The 24,836-nt window shown below is 40.2% G+C and overlaps 2 protein-coding genes across 18 annotated transcripts in view; both read right to left on the minus strand.

The window, feature by feature from the left end:
• Positions 1–495: 495 nt before the first annotated feature.
• Positions 496–2,941, minus strand: LOC105257439 (aminomethyltransferase, mitochondrial). The gene is made up of 5 exons (XM_011268045.3): positions 2,560–2,941; positions 1,975–2,315; positions 1,563–1,882; positions 1,397–1,479; positions 496–1,144 (listed from the first exon to the last, which is right to left on the minus strand). The coding sequence occupies exons 1-5, from the start codon at positions 2,837–2,839 to the stop codon at positions 807–809; spliced, it is 1,362 nt and encodes a 453-aa protein (XP_011266347.1). The 5' UTR covers positions 2,840–2,941; the 3' UTR covers positions 496–806.
• An 8,766-nt stretch (positions 2,942–11,707) lies between these two features.
• LOC105257454 (zinc finger protein 853) overlaps positions 11,708–24,836 on the minus strand; it is a 78,749-nt gene continuing 65,620 nt past the window's right edge. For 13 of the 17 annotated variants that reach the window (XM_025413988.1, XM_025413985.1, XM_025413979.1 and 10 more), the window contains 5 exons: positions 24,576–24,716; positions 23,859–24,056; positions 22,831–23,051; positions 22,440–22,593; positions 11,708–22,304 (listed from right to left, as the gene is read on the minus strand). In XM_025413988.1, the coding sequence (XP_025269773.1) occupies positions 22,180–22,304; positions 22,440–22,593; positions 22,831–23,051; positions 23,859–24,056; positions 24,576–24,716 (839 nt within the window). In that variant the 3' untranslated portion in view covers positions 11,708–22,179. The remainder of the gene's footprint in view (positions 22,305–22,439; positions 22,594–22,830; positions 23,052–23,858; positions 24,057–24,575; positions 24,717–24,836) is intronic. The other 4 variants (XM_025413993.1, XM_025413992.1, XM_020029351.2 and 1 more) reach the window with 3 other exon arrangements.

Genomic DNA, 24,836 nt, shown 5'->3' on the forward strand with positions numbered 1-24,836 from the left:
AAATTAAAAATACCTATTGCAAAAAAATTAGTCAATTATATATCATGGGAATATATTTACTATTAATCTATAATAATTAATTTATTTATATTAATATTTATCTTTAATTAATATTATATATTAATTAAAGATAAATATTATATAAAATATTATATATTATAATTATACGTATACTACTAGATTTATAAATGGATAATGAACATAATTATTATGTATTATTTATTATTGGATCTATAATTTATTTACATAATAATTATTATTAGAGATTTTTATAATTTATATTACATAAAAAATAGATATTAAATTACATTAAAAGTATTATATTACACATAGATATACACAATATATAAAATACACAACTTTATAAACGCTCAGATATCCGATTGTCTATGTATTTGTTGCCAACGATTACTGACAATAATTGGCAACATAACAAAAATATTATTAAATATATTAATTAATTATATTAATCAGTATGATATAACAATAGAATTATTCTTAATATAATTATTCAAGCTTGGTTATCTGGGTAGTCAATTTTCTTAGCAACATATTTAACTTTAGAGATCACTTTAGAGATTTGATGATTCGAGACATTAATTTAAATTAAAAATCAACATATGTAATTTCAAGTTTAACACGAGTATTAGAAAAATCTATCGTTTAAAATATACAATATTATTTACGTGCAATTGCAATTTATCCATGGAAATCTATTACATGTCTTATAATTGCATAAGCAATCCATTAACAATGTATTGTAATTCTGTCCGATTCGATTAATTTCCATCGATTAAATCAAGAAATTACTTCGCTGTGTAATAATTCGTTTTCACAAAAGGCATCTTTGACACGGTGGCCTTGTAAGTCTTCCCTCGAATCTCGATCAACACTCCACTACCATTATGTGCCCAATCCGGCGGTAAATATCCCATAGCAATCGGCCGACCCAAGGTCGGACTTGGTCCACCGGAAGTAACGCTGCCCACACGTTCACCTTCCGGCGTCAATATCGATGCGCCTTGCCTGGCAGGTGGTCCTTGACCTAGTAAGAGTCCGACACGTTTCTTCGTAACGCCTGTCTTAATTTGCGAAAGAATTTGTTGCGCGCCTGGAAAGTTGGCTTCAGTCCTTCGTCGTTTCGCTGTGAAAGAAGATAAATCGATGTTAAATATATATAAATTATTTTATAATTTTCTTAATTGTTATGTACTTTATAATTGTTTTATAAATTAGAAAATTGACAAAAGAAAAAGAGGCTGAAATAATTTGCGTAACAAAACTAAACAAACGTAAATTCGAGCGATAAAAATATTTATTTAAAAATGATTAGATAAATAGAAAAATATCTATAGTAAAGTAAGGATTCATTAGCTATCTTTGTAAGATTACTGACCTACTAGCCAGGTAAGAGCAGCTTCGATCGGTGTTGTATTTTCATCGATATCGTTGCCATATAGACAGAGTCCAGCTTCCAATCTATAAAAATAATGGAAAATATCAATATAATTTTATTTTACACTACTCATTTATATATTTACTGTATAATATTTAATATTTACCTTAAACTATCTCTAGCTCCTAAACCAGCTAATTTTACGTCAGGATTTTCCAAGAGCTTTTCTACTAGATTAATCGCGTCCTTCGCAGGAACTGAAATCTCGAAACCATCCTCCCCGGTGTATCCACATCGTGAAATTCTGATACGACTACCTAATATCTCGGTTTTCACGCTATACATAAACTTTAAGGTCTGAAGATCAAAATTGACTAGCGATTGGAGGACCGTTGCTGCTGTAGGACCTTGAAGAGCTATCAGACCCTGTTGCAAAGGCTCTAGAAAGTCGACGAATACGTTTTTACCAACTTCTTTAAAGTCTTTCTAAAACCAGAGAAATTCGTATACAACATTTTATATTACTATTCCTTGTGTTTTGACGTTCTAAAATGTTAAGCATCTCTGCAATTTTTCACCTGACGCTCCAATAGAAGTTGACTGTCTTCATCCCGTCTTCCCGCATTAGATACGAGAAAGTATTTATCTTCGTCATCTTTGGTGATGATAAGATCATCGAGAATTCCTCCTTTCTCATTGGTAAATATTGTCAAAGTGGCAGCACCCTTGTTTAAATTTTTCAGATCACACGTGGTTAGCGATTCTAAATACTCTCCGGCATCTTTACCAGAGACGCGTGTTTGTAGCATGTGACCAACATCGAAAAGCGAGGTCAACGTTCTGGTATGCAGATGAGACACGGTGATCGTATCTTGATATTGTACTGGCATCAGCCATCCGGCAAAATTGACGATTTTACCTAAGATTTACAAAATCCTGTGCAGTTAAATAAATAATTTTTCTAATCTTTCAATATATTTTCCGCCTTAAATAAACGTTATATTATAAAGATTAAAAAATGTATGTCGGAAAAATGATATTATCCATGTTTACGTTTAATAGCGAATTATATTGTAAATTATCTGTAATAATTTGTTATGTTAAAAACAATGTAACCAATTATTTTCTTAATCTAAGATTAAAAAATTCAAATCTCAACTCACCTTGTTTTTCCACGTGAAGATCGTAAAGACAGGTTTTCCGGACTTCATTAATAGTCGACGTTGACAACAGCCGACGGTTTTGCTTCTGAATCGCGACTGCATAAAGTGCCGTGGAATCGATCAAACAATTCGAACGCAACGTCGAATCACATCCCCATCCCTTCTTGATTCTTGACACTATACCCACGCTGCAGGTATTACGTCTACTTTCCACAATTTTGAGACATTTCTCGAGATTATCGTAGACAAGGAATCTGTCGCGGATACCTAAACGAAGCATGATGGTTCTTTCTTAATCTCCTATTTTATACTAACTTAGTGCATCTCAAAGGCAAGTCGAAGTCGTTGTATCTGTTGATATGACCCCGGGCGATATTTACAGACTCGGATATATCAAGATTTGAAACTTGAAAATAACTAGAAGAATATAAACGATGAAATCTGAATACATACACATAATATATGCGAAATATATTATAAAAGAAAATTCTTTTATAAATTACTTAAGTGTTGTGCGCGTTAAAAGAAATTCCACGAATCGTATGAAGCCCTGTAAATTATATTATAGCGCTTCATACATTGTGACCCGTTGGAACTTTCTGTTATCAATGAGCAGTTATCGCTATCTTCATATTAAAAGAGGTCATAGTACTAAAATCACGTGATAAGGAATCTATCATTGGTAATCACGTGTCACGATTATAAGAAATTGGTTGGTAGTCACGAGACCTAAAGTGCTTATTAAATTTTTATTGTACCACGTAATAATAATAATAATAATATTAATAATAATAATAATCATGATCATCATCGCAATAATAAATTGTGATAATAATGACAATAATAAATGGTAATAATAATAATAATCATTTACGATCGTAATAATAATAGTTTCGTAATAATAATAATAATAATAATATGATACTTCATCATCGTCGGTAATAATCCAATGACAAATGTCAATATTTATATAGTAGCGTGTCGAACGGAGAAACGACCTTAAAAAACGAAGACAGTATCAATGTTCGTTCGTACATTTTGTTTTTTTAGCTTCCGCCGTTTTTTATCTTCTCGCTCGCTCTCTTTAGGATCTCTTCTACCTCTCGCTCTCGCATCTTCCACACGCGCATTCTCACTCGACTTCGCTTCTTCTTTTGTTTAATCTTTTTTTTCGCTTTTAATCTTCCCTTTTCTCTTGCTCACACACATGCACGCACACACACATACATACACTTTCTCCTTCTCTATCTGCTGTCTTACACAATTGATGCAAAATGTTTCTACACAGTTCCGACCAATGTGTGTATGTATGTGTGTGTGTACATTTTCCCGGTTATTCTCTATTAATCAATCCTCACGATCGCATTTTGCTCGACACTTTCCTCATTTTTTCCACCTTTCCTCCTTGAAATTCGCTCTAGAATTCTTTTTTTTTCTTTTTAAATCCTTGCACGTGTTAACACATTCACTCACACTGGTAAATCGGTTTGGTAGTGGAGGGATCGGGGCGGGGGTCGGGGGTGGGGGGTGGGAGAGCGGGTTGATTATGCGATTAGGAGATATTCAATGGCAATGAACAGGATGGGAATGGGATATATCCGCCAGATTTTTTATACCGTACTTTGAGGATACCGTAATCAGGCAGAGGATTGCGGGGGGAGAGGGTACAAAAGAACGTGATATTGATGAAAAACAGAATAGGTCGCGGTGAAAAAAGAAGAAGACGTGAACGACGATCGCGGATCGGTCGGTCGATGACAAGCAACTTCGCTTTTTCCTTTCGATCGTCCTGCGATGTTTCACCGATCAATCCTTCCCGAGAAAACTCGTTCTCGATTGAGCGGCACCGATACCGTCGCGATACCATGAGCGTCGAAAAATCTAACAACGATCGATCTACGACCGCGAGGGGAGAAACTGAAATTGCGATCTGTCGCGCGCTAGAGAAATTATATAACTATATGTTGCCTCGTGTTCTTACGCGATTTTTGTTTCCGCTGTTCCGACATCGTTTCTTTTTTTTTTTTCAAACTGTTCATTTTGCTTGTTTTTCGACCTGTAACTATTGCTGTCCGAACTACTTTTGCCTCCCATCGCCTCTCCTCCTCACCGTTCGAGTCCCTCGAGCGCGTCGATCTGTCGGTAAAAAATTTTCCCAAATCTGGACCCGTCCTCTTCTGGGATCGGGCCCGAGGCACTCGTTCTGGTTGTCCAAAAGTCGCTCAATCGCGGATCGTTCCGACAGAATCGTCGCGCCGGAGGACATCTCGTACGCGTTGCGTGTGTTGGTTCATGTATGTACGTACATATGAGCATATATACATACATACATACATACATATATGTATATTTTTATATATAGATATATATTCGGCTATTCTTTTTTGGTCCTGGTACAAAGGAAACGAGAATCACTTTCTCTTTTTTTTCTTTTTTTTTTTTCGGAAGAACCGCGGTTTCGAAAAATGGAAAAAAGTCACCCGTTTATAAATTTTGAGATTTCCCGAAAAATTACAATCTCGAAACTTTTTGCTTTTGTATTTCATTCGGCCATGACTTGGTTTTTCTATTGACTTTACTGGAGGGGAGGGGAATTCAGTTTTGTTGCCTGTCGACATGCAATGTGCAATCACCGTCGAGAAATTCTCTCTCTCTCTCACACTTACTCTTTCTCTCTTTCTTTCATACTATGTTATGCTTTCTTTCTCTCTCTCGCTCTCTCTCTCTTTTTCTCTCTCTCTCTCTCTTTCTCTCTTGCTTACGCTCCCTATATGTATACCTCGAGTTCGATAATTTCGTCTAAAATTCCATTTTCGCCTTAACTATACACAATAATCATAATATATAATAATAATAATCACGATTCGAATACATCATCGATCATTTTTCCGAATATAGATACAATAATTTCTTATTTTTCATCGTCTTCCTATCCTCTTGCTCTCTCGCGTGCTCTCTTTCACATTCTCTCCCTCTCTTTCTCTCTCTCTTGCAATTACATCTTGCAATAATAATCGTTTAGCTCGTCGTATATCTATACATATACATATACATATACATATATATATATATAATTTATAAAATGAAAATAGGTACAATTTTGGACGCTTTTCTTCGTCGAAAAAACGCTCCGAAAATTTTATTTTCGCTTAATAATGCCCATCGGTTGCGATTCTAGTCCACTTGGTAGTAAAATTTTGTTTATTCTCCTATCTCATACGCATTTATGTCTCATTTTCTCACACTTGACATCTCTCATTCACTCTCTTTCTTTTTCTTTCTCTCTTATTTTCTCACTCTCTCTCTATTCACATTTTCATCAGTGGACACACATTCATCCGATCATTCATCCGGTCATTCATCTTATTTTGCAATTTGTTTCACTCGCAGGCAAACCCTTGTTCTTTCATCCATAAAATTGCAGCGATAGTCGCCCTCGCGATATATATCTGCCTTTCCGCCGCTAATTTCTAAAAAAGACCTTAAATTTAGGCTGGCCAATCGCGTGCTTCCGGAATCGACGAGCTTCCGTTTGCGTTTACGAAGGAACGAATTTCACATGATCGGGAGCATTTCAGATAATTTTCACGTATTTACAATTTAACTGCGATTCGAATTCCTCCAGTCTCCCGTCACAACAATCCGAGGCGTTAATTGCGAATATCGTAGTCGCGTGAAAGGTCGTCCAGCCGGAAGTCGTGAGGCACGAAGAATTTATTCTCGCTTATAAACTTCATTTCCTTTCGCTTATCTTCGATCTACACGCCTGCGAATCGGCCTCGCGATCCTGTCGAAGTGATCTCCTCAATTCGAGTCTCTTTATTCGACCAAGTTTTTCGATTCTCTTGCCGTGAACATAATTTTTTCTAATTTTGACATAGAAAAAGACTTTTATATATATATATATATGCCATAGATATAAATTTCACTTGATACATTATAATTTTCTAGAGCATTTGGAATTTTGCGAAAAAGCTTTTGCGCGAAGATCACTTCCACGAAGACGCCAAGCCGACCCGCTCCGCAGACATTAATATCTAACTCTTAATCCTCGATCGTAAGCCTAAAAGATGTTTCAAGGATCGGATCTTTTCCCGTCCTCGATCTCGCGTCGATTTCCTTTTTTTCGCGCGATCATCGATCGTGCAGTGTTCAATGGCGTCTACGCGCGAGCGCGCGTCGCGCTTCGCGTAGACGCGTTGGATTTATCACTTACAATCTAATTACACGTCGAAAGTAATGTCGCAAGTAATAACGCTCCAACGTGGAGCCTCTTATATTTTGATATGTTTGTTCGAGAGAATCGCGACATTTTGTCGAGGCCCTTCTCACGATGATCTCGTGTATGATAAATGTGAAAATTTGAAAAAGAAAATAGTTTGAAAATATACTCGCAATGAAAATGGCTATTTTCGAAAATGCTACTTTGGAATGTAAGAAGGGACCTCGCGTCGCATACTTTTTCGTGTAACAAATTTTGGGTTATATGAATTAAGCACATCTTTCGAGCATCCTAAATACAGAATATATGACAATATGATTGATCGATAAAAATTGAGCATATTTCTCGGTTAGAAAAAAAGGTATAGCAGAGGGCAAATGGAATCGGACCATGAATCTAATTAGAATTGATATCTCACATTCCGATCTTACTAAGAACGATTAATTCTTGAATCATCGTACGATATTTTTTGCTCGCGATTCTATTTGCCCACAGTTGCTACACCTGGAAAGATAATTGACGGTCGAATTGATCGTCGAAGAGAAATTGATTCCAGTAGTTATCGATACGCTAGTTTTGAATTCTCATCGAACACTGCCCACGTACGCGAGACGGAATCGGATCGTCGCGTACGTGGTAGGGAAAAGACTAGGTTTCGAATTTTCCTTCCACGCGTGCCACGGAGCTCTTTCCGTCGCACAGAAGCACCCTTTCTTTCATTGACGTATTATCATTATCATCATCATCATTAACAATAACAAAAAGGAGAACGTTCCTAGAGATACGCATCCGTTCGTAATGCGTTTTTGTGCAAAAAGGCTCTCGCGATTTCTCAATTTGGATCTCGCTCTTCCACCGTTAGTCGCAATCATCGACCATTCTCGTCCTCATCTTGTAGATATTATTTTCACATCGTAATCATTAATTAGACATCCTACACAATGCGGAACTCGCTCGTAACCGAAAGAGACTGTTATGAATATAATTGTATATGACATGCTTCTTCTTTACTCTCTCTCTTTCTTACTATAAAGTACTTGAGACAGCACTTTTATTTTCGTACTTCTTTTTCGCGCGTCGATTATTTCCGAAATTCGAAATTTGTATGTACGTAACTCGCGACATGCTCTACAGGATCCCATAGCTTCTCTAATTGCGACCAGAACGCGATCAGCGATAGGAAAAATCATTCCTCTCTCTTCGACGTTCTCATCGCGAAAAATCTGGTTCCTTTAGCTCGTTATCGCACTTTTTGGAAACTTTCATCGAAACATCTCAAATCGCGCATACCTCTCCCCGTCTCGGTCGATCATCGTGGTTAGTGCTGCCGCACCTGGCAATGAAGGATTTTTCAACGATCTGGATGTAACGATTCTATGATTGACAATGCACGATTTTAATTCTAACGATCTATTATTTTTAACATTATAAAAAATTATGGACGCAATATGTACAAACAGCTAAGAACTATCTTATTTTCTTTGTACAACCTTTGCGAAACACTTTCGAGAGATCCTAATTTCGTCACAATTTTGATAATTGATAAAAATAGAGATTAGTGCGAGCAGCATTAACTACTGAAGCACGCTCGAGACGAGGGGCAATCAAAATAGTTATCTCGCTCGCCGATCGACAATAGGGGAACGCATTAAGAGTCGATAGCGATAACTAATAATAGTGGTAATAGTACTAATAGCGTTAACTGATAATAACTAATAGTGTTAACTAATAACGAATATCAGACCGAGTGTACGAGCGCTTCGTATCGAAATCAATAATGTTAATTTCAATTTGGACGTACATGTATTTATTTTACGCATTTCGAAATATTCCTAAATATCGAATTTATTTATTAATATCCGAAATTCTGATACACGTTGAGCGATTAATGGAAGGAAGATTTGTAAGAGAATCTTCCATGTTTGTGTGAGTCACACTCACGTTCGTACACTCGGTACTTTGACAAGGTAATAGTAGGTAACGATAAAGTTTAATAAATGCACGTGTCCTAAACTTCCATGTGACAATCGTCAGCGTATTTTAAAGATAAGATACATTATCCTGCCTCTCTTATGCAAAAAGAAGCCGTCGTCGATCGCGAATTTCGACACGAGGAACCACATACGAGAGATGAATTAAAAAAAAAAAATAATAATAAGAAAGAAAAATATGAAGAAAGAAACTCAATCTCACGATCAAATTGACACAAAGAGAACTAGACATGTATCACATCGATTTACCTAAAATACCACACGCGAACGAGGACAGAACAGTTTACAACACGGATTCTATAATATAATACAATACTCTAATAGTAATATAATAATTATAATAATATTATAATAATAACTAATAATATAATAAAGTTAATCATAATATATAATATATAACATAATATAATAATAATAATAATAATGATAATAATAATAATAATAATAATAATAATAATAATAATAATAGCGACGTATACTAACATTTTCTAACAGCAGTAGCGGTAGGTAGGTAGATGTAATAATAGGAGTGATGGTAGTGTTGCACTACGCTATATGTAATAGTATTTGCGGCAGCGCTAAGCCTGCGTGAGTGTAAGGCATGAGAGAAAGAAAAGGAAGCTCGTAACAAAAATATGAAAATGAGAAGTTATCGATTAAAATTTAATATATACGACCTACGTTTCTCGGCGGACTGCGATTAATTTTCATATATCGGCGCGACTCAATCTACGTGAATAGTAACTAAAGAACCGTAGTTTGTGTATATCATTTCTCTCTCTTATGTTTGCGTATGTGTGCGCGTCTATGAGTATAGTTACTGATTTACTTCAGGATGCATGCAGCTCGAGGGTGGAGCCGCGTTAATTAATGTAACGGCTACGCTTAAATAGATTTAATTAATTAATAGTAGGCAGTAAAACTAATCGTAAAAATTCCTAGCTTGCGCTTAATCGTTTTTCTTTTTAAACCAATTCTGACTAGCAAACGTAACTCACGTGACGAGCTCGCTCGCCAAACGCCGTGTATTTTTCGCCACGCTCTCGGCCTTTTTTTCCATGGCTCTTTGTCCTTTGTTTTTTTTTTACTGATTTTTATTTTATCTTCTCATGAAATAGGAACTCTCTCTCTTTCTTTCATATTCGAGACCAAAAATCATCAAGTGTGAAAAAGCGTGGTTTCTTAAGTAATCTCGCGCGGCTCGGCGAACGAAAACGTTACGATGAGACGATTGAAGAGTACGTATAATGGGACGTGGAAGAAATAAAATTCAATCCTCGCGATTTGCCGATTCAAACGAGTTTCATCTTTTTCCGCGATAATGTACGATAATGTTGAACATGCAAATGTAGAAATGAGATCGAAAGAATTAGTCCCTGTACTCTTCGCTTTCTAAACGAGGAAAGTGCACTGGTACACGTAAAAAAAAAGAAGGAATGGGGCAAGAAGGAACGTAAAATTTGAATAACTTTTACGCGGCGTGCGGGATATGCAGATAAAAAAAAAAGATCAAGAAAGCAAGAGTCGAACTTGACATACCTAAAACGTAAAGGAAAATGAAGGAAAACACGTATAAAGCTCAATTAACGACAAATCGTGTCCATCATCTTCATCTTTCTCAGTCGTGGTAAAATCACGCGCATGATTAAAATGAAAAAAAAAATAACAAACATAATGAGAAACCAATCTCTCGCGCGATCGTTAACAACAATAAAATTTCGATGCCTAATTGTCTAATAATAATAGTAATAATATCAAAATAAAGGAAGAGAGAGAAGGACTCGAATTTCCGTAACGCGGTATCGTGTTCCTTGTTCTACTTTCATATATAAATATTTATTTGCTAAATAACATATATCATATATTTTGTGTAAAATGTATATGTAAGTGTGCTTTGTGTATACGTGTATAATTAAAAAGAAAAGGAGCGATAAAAAAAAAGAAAAGAAAGAAAGGAGAATCTCGAAACGTGGCTTCTCTTCTCTTACTATCGCTTTTCGTCGATTTCACTTAAGAATTATTAGAGATTTATAACATATTATGGCTTCGACGATTCTCAAGCGAAAATTTTGTAAACCGAGGCATTGCTTCCTAGATTTTCTCTCTCTCTTTCTCCCCCCTTCCTTTCGTTTCTCTATAAAATACGCCTCCAATTGCCCTCTAGCAATCTCATTGTAATAATAATATAATTAATAATTAATTATAATTAATAATTGTAGGTTACCGCGGTATCGAAAGGCTGGGGCTCGCTCGACAGACTCTCAACGTATTTTCGATTTTCCTTTTTACATTCTTTTTCTACATCTTTGCCGATCGATTTTATTCGTGTGGAATCGAAACATACGTGCGAAATCCTGTCCAGCAGCCTCGCCGAAAAAGCGCGAGGGTGGGTAGGTATTTTTATATGCAAAAGGAAAACTCGACGGAACAACAACAATCGAAGCTTCATGAAAGATCCATTCGCACCGTACATTCATCTTTTTTTGCTTTTTGAAAGTTTCTCGTTTTTGCTTATACAAGGATCGGCCCGGATCCTGGCCGGCGGTTTGACACAACGAAAAGAGGCTACGTTTTGTCAGCAACGCGGATATTTTCTCGTGATCGACGGTCCCGCCATCCAACCGATTCCACAGATTGCGTTCCCAATATCATATTTTCCCCCCATATTTTTTTTTTTATTTTTCTGATTTTCTCCATTTCTCTTTTTAACATCTTCCCTGCGCGCCGAATGGAACACGCGCTCGCACAATCCCATAGAAAGTTTTTCCCTCTCGAGTCTCCTCCTTTCACATGCTTCTCTTCTCCCGTATCCCCCTTTCTTTCGCCTCGCATTAAATAAGTACCGATTTCGCCTGTCCGAGTTGACACCCGTCTCGGCTTTGTACCCTCTTTTGACTAGAATTGAATTTCGAACGGAGGATCGCTTCCTCTTCTGTCGCGATCTTTTCGGAGGCTCGAGAGATAATGTTTTCCCTTTTTTTCTTCTTTTATTTTTTAAATTTCCGTCGAACGATGCAGGCCGGCGGGACCGGAAGTGCGTCGGTGTGTTTGCCCAAAAGGGGACTTCGACCAAACTCAATCGATACCATTAAACCTGCACGCGCATTCTCGTCGCGCTCTTCGCGATCCGAATATACTGCAGGTGAGGTTGTTTTTTAAATCACCCTCGTCGCGACGAGACTGCGCGTCGAAAATTAACGATAACTTGCGCTGTATTACTCGGTAACTAACTGTACGTAAAAGTCTGAATTCTGAAACTTAACGTTCGCTATTTTCGGAGTCGAGGTCAAGCACGCTCCGTTCCACGATCAAAGATGCAAATGCATCGATTGGATCATTTTTTGCAAGAAACTTCCTGGAATTTCTGAAAGTACTTTTTCAAGAGAAGATATCGAAAATAAACTTTCTTAATGATATTCTTTCATGAGCATTTCAAAAATGTTTATTTTATTTAAAAATTATGTAAAAAAAAGAAACTTGCTTGATAATTTTTAATTTTTAATTTTGTCTAATGAGGAACGGAGCGTAGTTGCCGTCGAACTCGCAACCAAGTTCATCGCGAACGAACGTGAAACAACATTGTATATGAGGGGGAATGAGTGGGGAGTAGTGGATGAAAGGGATGCTTTGTTCCTGCGGGAGCGTGATGAGGTGAATTGGTTCGCCGGTGGGGATGGGTGGTGGGGTATTTTGTATTGTGTAGAAAAACAACGCTGTAAGTGAAATAACTCAACGTTGCACTTGAAAGACTGATAAAGTAACGGGGATACGGGACACCTGAACACGCGTTGCCTGACACGGATGATGTCGAGCGAACTGGCGGCTGAAACCAACGTTTCAGGCGTCTCGAACTGCCGAAAATAATTCGAATGTATAATTCTTCGATCGTCCGACGTCGGAGAAAAGCCGGATAAGTTTGTTTGGAGAAAACTTGGCTTCGTGTTTTTTAATTCCCTCACGTTGAACAATATGTTGCGGACAGTTTCGATCTCTGGACGATCGCGGCTCGCGTGTTCAGGTACCCTCCGATCCGCATCCGAGTCCTAGAGTCCCTGCTCGTCGTGTTCCGTAGTGAGTGCCTCCGCGATTTATTTATTGGATAAAGGCGGTGCGCGCGGTACGCGCGGCGCTACCGCATTAGCGGCCTTACTTATAATACTGGAGTACGTGTAATTAATAATTATGCATGTGTGTATGCGGTACGGTTAATTAAGTCATCTTGAATGATTACTGTAATTAATTAATCGTTATCAGTTAGTTAAATATGGCTCCACCGTGCAATCGTCTACCTCTCTCCTTTCTTTACTCTGCTCTAGCTCATTCACATCCTATCTCCCTCTTCGGCTTCCTCGCGCCTACCTCAGAGTATACAACGTACACGTTGGCTAAACTACAGACACTTAGTACACTTATTATCATATTTATTCGTTAAATGACGATTGAATCGTGTGAAAGGAGGGATTGTGAGCGACCGGTTTTTGGTGAGGTTGGGTAATTTCTTTAAATTTTGCTCTTAGGATGTCTTTCTCTCGATAATCGAATTTTTTCGCCCCGGTCGTTCGAGGTCCAAAAAAAGGGGAGGGGAAAGGAAGAAATGTTTACCTAAACGAAGGGATCGGGATCGGAGGGGTAGGAGGTTGCGCACGAAATGAATCCGGTATACTTCCGGTCGTGTCACTACCCGATTAGCGGTAGATGATGTACGACGAGATTCTGCAGACACTGAAAAAGACCACGTGCTTCCCGTATACTTACTTATTTAATTGTTTAACTGCGGTACACTTGTGATTACTGTTCTACCATAGCACTACTAATTGTGAGTTATATTGAGAACTCTGTCTGTTTACTGTAACGGAAAACCCTAACGAAGGCACCCACTCAGCGGACAATACACTGATTCGTATTCATTTTCGTATCCCGTCTTCTTTTTTTTATTAGCCGATTCGCAATTACTCGCTTTCCACGTACATTCGCAATTTTTTCATATTTCTTTTGCGATGAATATATTTTTTTTATTTTTTCGTTCAACACCGAATAAATGGACTCGGTTTTTCACCTCGGACACGCATACGGGGGGTTGATCAGGTTCAGGTTGAAAGAAACGCATTCTCCTGAACGGAAATATGAAGAATATTTTGAAAAGAGTATCGTCTCATCACGGAGATCACGCGATACGATCGTGCCAAGTCGAGTCTAATCGATAGGTATCTTCGTATTCGCATGATCTGTCCGTGATGAGACAGCGCGATGGGTCCGCACGCTCGTCGTTGTCGACCATTGACAATTGTCGATATAGATGGTTTGGGATCATGGCAGTCGCTACTTCTTCACGACTTCGATCGATCATAAGGTTTAGAGTCTCTGGATTCTCTCCTTTTCCGATGTTATCCTACCGTCTTGCTCTTTCCTTTTCCCTTCCGCTTGGTGTAGCCGAGATAAAGATCCATATTTTCCCTACACACGCTTAGCGCCAAACGCGACATTCGACTTTCGTTCCCTTTTTACCGGCATATTAAATGTCGTTCTCTTGTTAAGAGACGAGAAGAAAAATCGGAGAGTCGCATTTAACGTGAAAAATGTGGCGAGAATATGAATCGGAGAGTAAAATTTTGTTTTCCAAATACTTTATTTAGACGCCAAATTCCCGTGTCGGATTGTCTCGGCTACCTCGATCGTTTCGATCTGCCAGGAACCTCGTAATTTTGATGGAAATGCCGAAATGTTCGCGGTCGTTAAAATCTTGCTCTCGCGCGTTTTTTCCCCGTTGACTCGCCGCCGTCATCTCTCTCGAAGTTTTCTCGCTGGGGCCAGGACGAACGCGATAATGCGAGGTCGAGTCGACTCGCCGAACGCCGGAGCCCATCGCCTTAACAACTATGGCTCTTTCATTTTATATAGTGGACATTGAAACAACTTATTCCGGTTTTTAATCACGGAGGCTCGGTCAGAGACACCGCGTGAAAACGCGAATGCCGCCGAGGCGCTCGCACTGCTAGACTGTCGGTTTTATCATATGCTGCGCACTTACGATACACACTGCCACGAATAATATGCACATACGTCGTACGTCGTGCCGTGTTGCCCCCATAAATATTGCCGCGTAAGCACTTTGCTGCTCCGCTGCAAATCTTTGCGGCGGGCGCGCGCGCGCGCGCGCGATCGTACGTCATATATATTCGTCGTGAGATTATTTCATTAAAAAATTAAAACCCGATCAAAAACAAACCAACGGTTTTTGCTTGTAAAGCCGCACTCGAACAACGGCCCTTATGCAATTGCCGCTGCCACATTCCTCTTGGTTGTGTGTGTTCCTTATGTGATTATTACACCTTTCGTGATTGCATCTCGTGGAACAGGGGTCTCTCCCGGTGGCATCCAAGGTGCCTTTTTCTCACTTTCTCTCTCTCTCTCTCTTTTTCTCTTTCGATCAAAGGGAACACGAACTTTGTTCGTTACTTCGTCTATTGCTCCTCGCGCTTCTCTCCTCTCGAGATATATACATACGTGTATATCTCTCTCTCTTTGTCTCGCTTCTCTCGTCGACTCTCGTTGACGAGATTCTTTGGCACCTCGCCACCTGTCCGTCGTCGGGATTCGTAGCCCGACGAAGAGGCCGCCCACACGTCACATCCGGGTACTCTCGTGTCAAGTCCGGGATGCGTTTTGGGCGTGCGCACTCGCGCTAATCTCGCACGAGCGTGCACGCTCCGTTCATCATCGGTACTGCATCCAAACGTATGCCAAAGGCCGCGAATTTTGCTCCGTTTATACATTACATTGTATTGAGAGCACAAACGCGTGTGCTGTCGTGTCATCCACAAAATTTTTATTTTTCAAATTACCATGAGAAATCGATCAACGTTTTTCAACGACGCCCGAAATGACGCGTCTCCGTCTGAAAAGCGCGCCATCTCCCTCTCTTTATCGAGAGAGGTCCGGGAAGCTTTTTCGAGACGAATCGGCGTTATTTGCATGACGCGCGTGAAAATATATTATTACACGAGGCCGAATCGTAGCTTTTTAAAAATCCTTTTTTGGGCAATTTACAAAATTAATTGGCTTTACATATCCGTAGCGTGTGTAATTATAGTGTAGACAAGTGTGCTTTTGTGTAGAAAATAGTGTAGAACTGTATCTTGTATACGTGTGTGTGAGCGCGTCTCGCGCTCGTGTATTGAAATATGTTTGAGCGCGCGGGGTTGCACGCTCGTGAACCAGGGCAACTTTGCTTTGATCTGTGTCATCGGGACGCGCGACGCGGATCGCGCGCCGTTCATCTTGTGCGGGTGTCCTGTTTGCGTTGGTTTCTGTCGCTGTTGTACATTGTATTTGTTCCTTGGCGAGAATACCAATTTTACCGCGGCCGTGCGCGCGCTCAGGCACGCGCGGATCCGCGGATTTTGCGTTTGATTCGTGAAGATCGAGTCGTATTTGTGAGTGTGTATGCGCTGGGAGTATGCACCAGCGCATCCGGGCTATGGCACTTTTTAGATTATTTAAACATTTAGCAAATTTACATGAAAGAGATTAAGATTATGGTTAGGGCCGATTTTGCAGGCGACGTCGCGCTATGGATTTTCATCATTGTATATATATATATATACCTTTTCGTATATATATATATGTATATATTTCTTATTAAATCATCCCTGGGCCCCTTCTCGACTACTTGGGTCGCGTTTCCACGAGTGGGCTACGGTCGGGAGCGCTTTTTGTATCTTCGGATCGTCCGTGACGTCTGTCGGGGTTTCCTTCTCCGGATTTTCCCGTCGTTAGACGCACGTGAGCCTCTGTCCTTTTTTCTCTTTCCTCGTCCCTCCGTCGCGGTTCGACCGCTTCTACTTCATCCTTGTCTTTGCGCGGCTCGCCGCGTCTCTCGCGACGAAAACGGACGATCCAATCGCTCGCGATCTCCTCTCACGATGTCTCTCGCGCTCCTCGAGCGCTTCTTCCGCTTTATGCGAGCTGGTTCTTTGCGTCGCGACTCGCGAACGCTCTCGTTGCGTGTGCGTGTCCCGCCGTCTCCTCTCCTTCATCGCCGTCGTAGGGCCCGAAAATCTCACGCGGGCGGACGCGTTTGCGCCACCGGCCCTCTTACGAGTTACGGGCATATGTAAATCAATATATTTGTAAATTATTTTTTTTGTGCTTTTTCCGCGGTGTGACCCGCTTTTTTTTATTATTATTATCTTGTCTTTATCTTCGCTTACGTCTCAGTTGATTACAGAACATACACTACTAGATCTATTGTTTAACGCGCTTGTGTGTGTTTTTTTTTTGCATTATCTTTCGTTTAAATTTAAAATTATGATACACGTTCGCGGGGCACGGGCCGGCGCCTTGGGAATTCTTCCTTCTCGCGCGAGATGTGCATTTTAATTGGCGATCGGAAAAAGATTGAGAACCATCCCGTCCCGATCTTTTATGTCGCTTCGTTAATTAAAAAAAGCAACCCTCGGCGCACGGCAGGATGCACCGGTAGAAAACAGCCGTCTATCAATCGTTTCATGACCGCGATCATCATGAAGGATCTCGACGTGGTAGTGGTGGTAGTGTTTTGTATTTTGTTGTTGTTGTTTTATTAAAAATTTTTTGTGATGGTGATAGTGAGATGGTAAGTAGTAACGCTGATCTCTCTTTTCATCCTTTCTTGCTTCATTCTTTCGCGCTCTTACTACCGTTTCATGCATCATTCTCGATACCTCTCGACGCTCGTGATTAGAGACCGTGAAATAAAAATTGCATTCTTTGAAAATTGTTATAGATTGGAATTCGTTTCGAATATTTTGCAATTTCCAACGAGAATTTTGCTACGGTCGCGCGATACGTGCCTAAACAGCTTTGCCTAACTAAGCTCTCTTCATCCACTCCATCGTTTCACTCTTCAAACTCACAATTATCGGTTTTATTTTCATTCGATTTTTTTACGCTGAAATTTAGAAATTTTGCATTTTCTTTTTTATCTCAGATTTTTTCTAATTCTTTCATTCTTAATTTTCTGCAGTACGCTACATCTCGTAAAAGAAGCGCTTCAAACTTTCGCTATACTAACTCGTCCTAATCGTGTCTGATTATTTGTGACTTTTGTGTTTTTCAAAAAAACAAGATTATATTATTTAATGAAAACTTTCCGAAAAATTGGTCTCTACGATGTTATGTGGGCGTCAAAGTGTACGAAGATTGCATTTTAGGTATTTCGTGTGTTCCCATCGTAACTGTACAATCCATCGCAATGCCGTATGATGTGAGTGTCTGTGTGTAAGTGTATTAATGTGTCAGAGTATCGGTGTCGAGAAAAAAAAAAGAATTTCCCGATCGGTGATGTCCCAGACAGACGGTGAACACTTCCGCGCGTGATCCTTCCTTGAGATGTTAAATCTGCTTTTCTGAATAGGAATATCGAACAGACGGAAGCAATCGCCGATCATCAGGGACACGCACCGATAACGAACAGAAGCTCTGGTTTGATAAGAAACGATTATCGTTGGTTGCGTGAACGAGGTGTATGCACTCGTCCAGCTTTAGGTATTTACATAGAAACTAACCCTATTTCGCATTATGTACGTTCGTTTAAGTTTACCAGTAAATTCTCAGTTTATGCTTGTGATATCAAGGTGTATTTACATACTACATAATCCGAGGAAAAAACGCCCTGTAACGCAAAAACTTTAATAATAACGATCAATGAATCGACCCGCGGTTGCGATCCCCGGAACTCGAGGGAGGCCCTCTGTTAAAGTATTTTCTTTCTCGCGAAAATAAAGGTAAATCCAAAGATTTTAATAAAGATTATAAATTTTCCGAATTGATTTTGTGCGAATAATCGATCTCAATAATAATAAAGACGTTTTCGAGAGTCACAAATTTTTCGAAAACATATCGGACGTGCCCGTCGAGTTCCGATCGCGAGACGAGTGCGATCGTTAATGTAGCTTTGACGATGAATCCTTTAGCAATCTTTCCTTCTCTCGTCCCAGATGGTCAAAAAGCCTGGCTATCCGGCGGCTTTTCGGCGCGTGTTTTTTACGTTCAACGAAGATGACGACGTTAGGTTACTTTCGTAATTTCGGCGAACAAAGGGATTTGAAAGAGGGACTATGAATAGGAGAATTGAGAGTATTTAAAAAAATATTTTGAAGAGTTTTTTTTGGAAAATGCCATTTCCACATAAAGACACAACGAGAGAAAAATTTTACTATTTATATTCGTAGGCGAAATTTTATTTCAAACAAAATTTCAATTTTTTTTTAAATATAGTAATGGGAAGAGAAGGGGGATTTTTTGGTAAAAAGCAAGGATCAAATAGTGCCGGAGTGTTTTTCAAAATCGAGTCGGTCAAAAACGAAAGATTTCGTCGAGAATTTTCGGATGAAAACAACAACAACAACAACAACAGTAACGCGGTCGATGTTGATGTCCAGAAATGTGAAAAAATTCGACACGCTATCATTCAATTCCGCATTCTATCAATCCGCGATTGCCAGTCGAAGAAATGAAGAAATCGAATCGTATCGTAGGTGAATGCTCATCAAATCGAGTTTCCAATATTTTTTATCTTCTTCTTTTTATTTTTCTTTTTTTTTTTTTGAATCACCTGTCTATTTCCGTCGGTTTTGTTTTCTTTTGAGAATCCGCGTTTCCGTTATTCTATGTCGAAAAATGATTTTCAATCAAATGTCAAACATATTTCTCTCCAGTCAGCGTCTCGTCTGGTCTCTCATCGAAAGATAACTCCATCGAAAGTACGGACGATCCGTAAGTTTTGTCAAAAGTTCGAAGAGATGGGGAAAGGTGAAGGAAAATTTGGTGGATTTAGATTGATGGGAACGCGTAAAGGGGGAACGTTTTTTCAGGAGGGCAAGGCCGAGTCTCTAAAAGTTCGCTCCACGATCAAACCTACGAGTTTTGTTTTTTCATATTCTTCCTCTCCCTCGTCATCCTCATCTTCGTATCGTATTTTTTTTTGTTTGTTCTTTTTGTTCATCCACCTTCTTTATTTCTATTCGTCTTCTTCTTATTCTTCTTCATCCTAAGTATTGCGAGAACGTAACGGTATATTGCAAGTAAAAGTTCAAAACGACGCAAGAAGTTTTACGCGTTTTAGATTATATTACCCGGAAATAAAAAAATATTTCGCTTATAACGATCACAGGACCTCAGATTACCTGAAGCACGCCATTCTAAAATCTCACTCTCATCCTCGCATTCGCTCTTCCTTGATGCTCACGAAGCATTCACGTTCATTCAATCTGTTCATCCGTTCGATGGCGCGCCCGCGCATTTACGCTGATCCCAAGGTCGTTCATTCGTAAAATCATTCACATATTCCTTCTTTCTCTCTCTCTCTTTCTCTCTCTCTCTCTCGCTCTCTCAATTTCGTTCGCTCTTTTTCGCACACGTCTTCTCCTCGCGCTCTTCGTTTTTCTCCGAGTTGTCACATTCTCTCATCGACAATGCTTGAGATCACGTAAAACTTACGGGGGCGCGCGCTCCGCATTCACTCATATTTCCCTTTCGCCTAACTATCCTAGTCTCATAGACCCTATATATTCATTATTTATAATATTTATATATATAATATATATATATAATATTTAGCATTTAGTTTTTTTATTTCTCTCTTCTCCGTCGCGTGTTTTGCTCACGAAAAGTGCTTGCTCTTTCACGCTTACCGTATTTTCTTCAATTAAACGTGTAAGTGTGAAGGGTTTCGCCCGATTTTTTTGTCTGTGTCATACTCTCTTTCTCTCTTCATACTCTGTATGTATATATAATATATATAATATAACTGTTTGTAATAACTATATTTTGTTTGTTCGCTTATGAGCTAATAGTTTTCGTGCTACCGACGAGCACAAGTTGCGCGCATTATATCTTCACCTTAAAAGTGTGCTGCTGATGAGTTTTAATCTATATATATATATATATTTATATATGTGTGTGTGAGTTGTATTGTACATATGTGTATCTCTGTGTGTATTTCCGTGTGTGTTTTGGCGTGTGTGTGCGTACGTATCTGTTTCAACGCGTGTACGTCCGACGACGTTCGTTTCTCGAGCGCGAAATGTCAACGTCCCTTTGTCGTCGTGGCGCGAAACGTTGCTCGCAGGTGAGGGAACGTCCGTACGGATCGCGTTGGGTCCGTCTGTCACACACACGGGGAAGGGGATTTCAGTACGTATATAATTAACAACCGTACAACACGGCGACACGGCACCACCGGTGATGGTGAAATGTCCACCGCGACCGCGCGACGCACACTAAGATGACGATGAGCCTTCGTACGTGGGTGTTGCGGTGGTGTGTAATTTGCTTTAAGCATTACGGGAGTTTTCTTCTAAGATTAGGGGTTGAAGGAGTGGAACCTTTTAAGCGCGGTTCGGTAGAGATAGACGTATCTATGTATAATATTTATATAGTAGTTTAGATTTGTTGAGCCCGGCCATACGGGACGGTCGAGGATCGCCCGTTGGATCCTCGATAACCGTCGCGTATCGCTTGATCGGCTCTTGTACTAAAAAGATCATAGTACCTCGGGGTGCATCCCGGGACAGGACGCCCGGGATGGCTTACTGTTTTTTTACTTCAGCAGCTTCTCGTTAGTTATTATGGCACGTTTCGGAAGTCGAGGCGGCGGTACGGCGGTGGCGACGTGTCCTGAGAATCTTGACGAAACACTCCGACGTGAATAACGCCGTCGTAGATCCGTTCGGAAGATTCTTGATCCAGGACCGGTGTAGGAACAACGACGCGCGAATATCGCGCGGGAATTACGCGGAAATCGCGAGAAACGGCCATCGCCACCGCGATCCTTCCGCCTCGCGCCGTGCAACGGATTGCTATACGCATACGTATTCTCACTCTCCTCTTAGCACAGTCCCATCCGGAGAGTTCGTCGGCCGAGAGAGACGGATGTCCTCTCGGTCGGTTTCCGGTTGGTCCGGCCATGTCGGTTCTATCCGAGTAGGAAGACACCGAATTACACATTTTCCCTCCAAGTCTTTTTGTTTGCTCGACATTTTCTTACTGCTGAGACAATGAGCGAAAATCTAGTGACCGCACTTGGGCGCTCGAGTAAATCACGTCGGCGATAACGATAACGTCATCGTTATCTGTAACCGAATGTGATTGCTCTTACGCGTTTTCGGAGTTACCGATCATTTCGTCGGCTTTTCTCTTGACGCCACGGTCTTCAAGCTGCTGCTGCTGTTGTTGTTGTGATTGCTGCTGCTGATGATGACCGATGGAAGACGGACCTTGCTGCTGCTGCTGTTGTTGTTGATCGTGCAGCGACGTCGAGCGCTCTGTCGACGATTGCGATTGTTGTTGATTCATGCGCTCGTTTTGTTGCAGGGCCATCTGATCCGGCGCCCAAGGGGTCCACTCGTCTCAGTAGTAACTGAATTTTCAGGGTTGCTGATTGCTCTGCTGATTGACGACATGTTGAGCCAGAGTGAAGCTCAGGGCACGCGGATCACCGTGGAGCCTAAGAGCCTGTTCTAATCGCTGCTCTTGTAGCCGCAACGCTTCTCCTGAAAGTTGTTGAGTACCGATGGCCCCGTTAGAAGCTTTCATCATGTAACTTATTAAGAGCGTGCTCGATGTGCTTAGATTCGAACACTGCAATTACATCAGTAGTATGTCACTGATTCTCGTTACAGACTTACCGAGATCCGGCGTTAGGGTATCCTGTTGAGACATTTGTTGATTCGTATGATGTCCCGGCATGCCGGAAGTGCTACCTCCATTATGTTGTCCTAAATGATGCCTCACATCGCCGCCCACCGCGGAACTTGCTGCGGCTGCCGCCGCTTGAGATACCTTTAAAAAAATGTGAGAAAGGGTTGAAAGATGCAAGAAGACTAAATATTCAGTCTTTATCTCGAATTATTTTTTCACAAAAGATTAAGAGTACATGAATTGTATGTATTTCTCTCAAAATTTTTTTCCCAATATTTATAAGTGTGAGATACTCAAAATGATAATGACTGTATTGAGCTGTGCGCACATTTTATAACTACGTTATCTGTAAAAAGAACAAGCTTTTCCTTTTCTTACCGCGAGTCTAAGAGCAGCTTCGGCTTGGGAACGGAGCAAAGCTTCCGCCTGATGCATTCTCAGAGCTTGCTCTGGCCCGCTCGCTTGCACCCCTTGCTGTTGGGGTCCCGTCGATCCTTGAGTACTGCCGCTCATGTCACCGTTATTGCCCATTCTCATGGCCGCCGCAAGCGACGCCATGTCAACCGGTGACAGGTTGGGTGACACGGAATTTTGCAATCCTAACAGAGATATTATTTTCACACTTCGCTTAATCCTTAAGAATAAGAAAATTATCGTTAAGAAAATAAGATACTATATTTTCAAATTCTTTAACAAAGTACATATATATTATTATTATTGTATTTTTTTAAATTAGAAAATAATGTGTTTCAGAATCTTGAACTATTATGATGAAATTATGACCTGTGGAACTCGGCGAGAGATGCTCGCAAATGCATCCCAGGCTAACTTTGCGAAAAGAGGGAAATGTGGTAAGTAATTTTCTGATATTTATTTTTCCTATTAGTATAATCGTTCCTTGGAATTTCTCGATAAGTTTCTTGACAAGCTACAACGAATATTCGCGAAAAAGCTATACGCGATAAATTTGACCAAATTAATCCACGCTAATATCTTACGAGATGCCGACACAGTTTCGTTTTTATATGCATTATTTCTATCAACAATTATAAATGTACGGTCGAAAATAAAAGTTATGTCGAAAATATTTGAACGCATCAATCATTTCGCGTTTCTTTCGGAGGCAGACGACAAAAAAACAGACGCGAATGCAACATCGTCATCAGCGGAGAAACAACATTGTAAATCAAGTTTTATCGGCAATAATTGGAACGAAGCTATCGGTCTTCCCCTCTCGTGCAATTTCGCATTGATAAGTGATAACGCAGTGTCCTTGGACACTTGATTCTCAATCGACCGATTCTCGTTAGATTAATACAGCTGATAGGCCCGCACATATTTGCTGGTTGAGGAAGGGAGGGGAAGGTTTATATGATTTTATTATATTATTATTTATATTCTCTTACCCGCTGACACGGCGGCTGCCATGACAGCCATACGTTGTTGCTGCGACTGCATCTCGTCGTGGTACTGCTGCGCCGAGCCCGGTTGGCTACCCGCTCGTAACATCTCGCTAAGCTTGTTGCCGCTCGGTCCCGGCGATGCCATGTTGTTGTTGTTGTTATTGTTATTGTTGTTCAGTAGACCGGTGCCTGCGCAAAAATCTGCTCTCGTCAGTATGTACAGGGCAATGAGCGGGCGGGATTTTTTGCGCATGTTTTACTAGCCTAGCAAGGTAGTATATATATGTATTTTCGCGTCGGTACATCGACATATAAATCGACACGCTAAAGCGTTAGAAAGAGAGGCGTCATTACGCCCGTGAAAAAGTAGACCGTAGCGAGCGCCGTTCACATGAGAGAATTATTACTCAGACCAGAAATTCGTATGCATTTTATTTCGACTCAAATATATATATATATATATATATTATATATTCATATATGTGTAAATATATATATATGTAACTTATGCGTACTACAATAAATTCACACTAATGTACTTCACACAACAGAGTTTTGTCATTAACGAAATCAGGGAAAAAAAGATAAATCGACGAATAACGGCGAGATTACAAACTGTGGTCGAGCAAAAAACTTCGGCAACATTATATCTATTATATCTAGATACTCGGTGGGCGATCGTTTGTAAGTAGTAGACGTAGAACAAGTATCGTAGCGTACCAGGTTCACTACCGGCCGACGACAGTCTTCCGTTGCCGCTACTGCTGTCCGAATGGGCCGACGGCGACGGGCACATTGGTGGTTGTTGTAAGTTTTGCGGTCCTCCGGACTGACTTCCGCCCAACACGCCCAAACCCGCTCCTGTACAAGTGCAAGGACGTCGTGTTAGAATGCATATCGGCGGTTACAGGCGTTGTACACTTTTTTTTTAGCGCCGCGACGCCGCACATTTTTAACGTTAAAACATAGAAAATTCGTGTC

The sequence above is a fragment of the Camponotus floridanus genome, unplaced genomic scaffold (assembly GCF_003227725.1).
Source record: "Camponotus floridanus strain SB8 unplaced genomic scaffold, Cflo_v7.5 scaffold74, whole genome shotgun sequence".
NCBI classification, from domain to species: Eukaryota; Metazoa; Arthropoda; class Insecta; order Hymenoptera; family Formicidae; genus Camponotus; species Camponotus floridanus.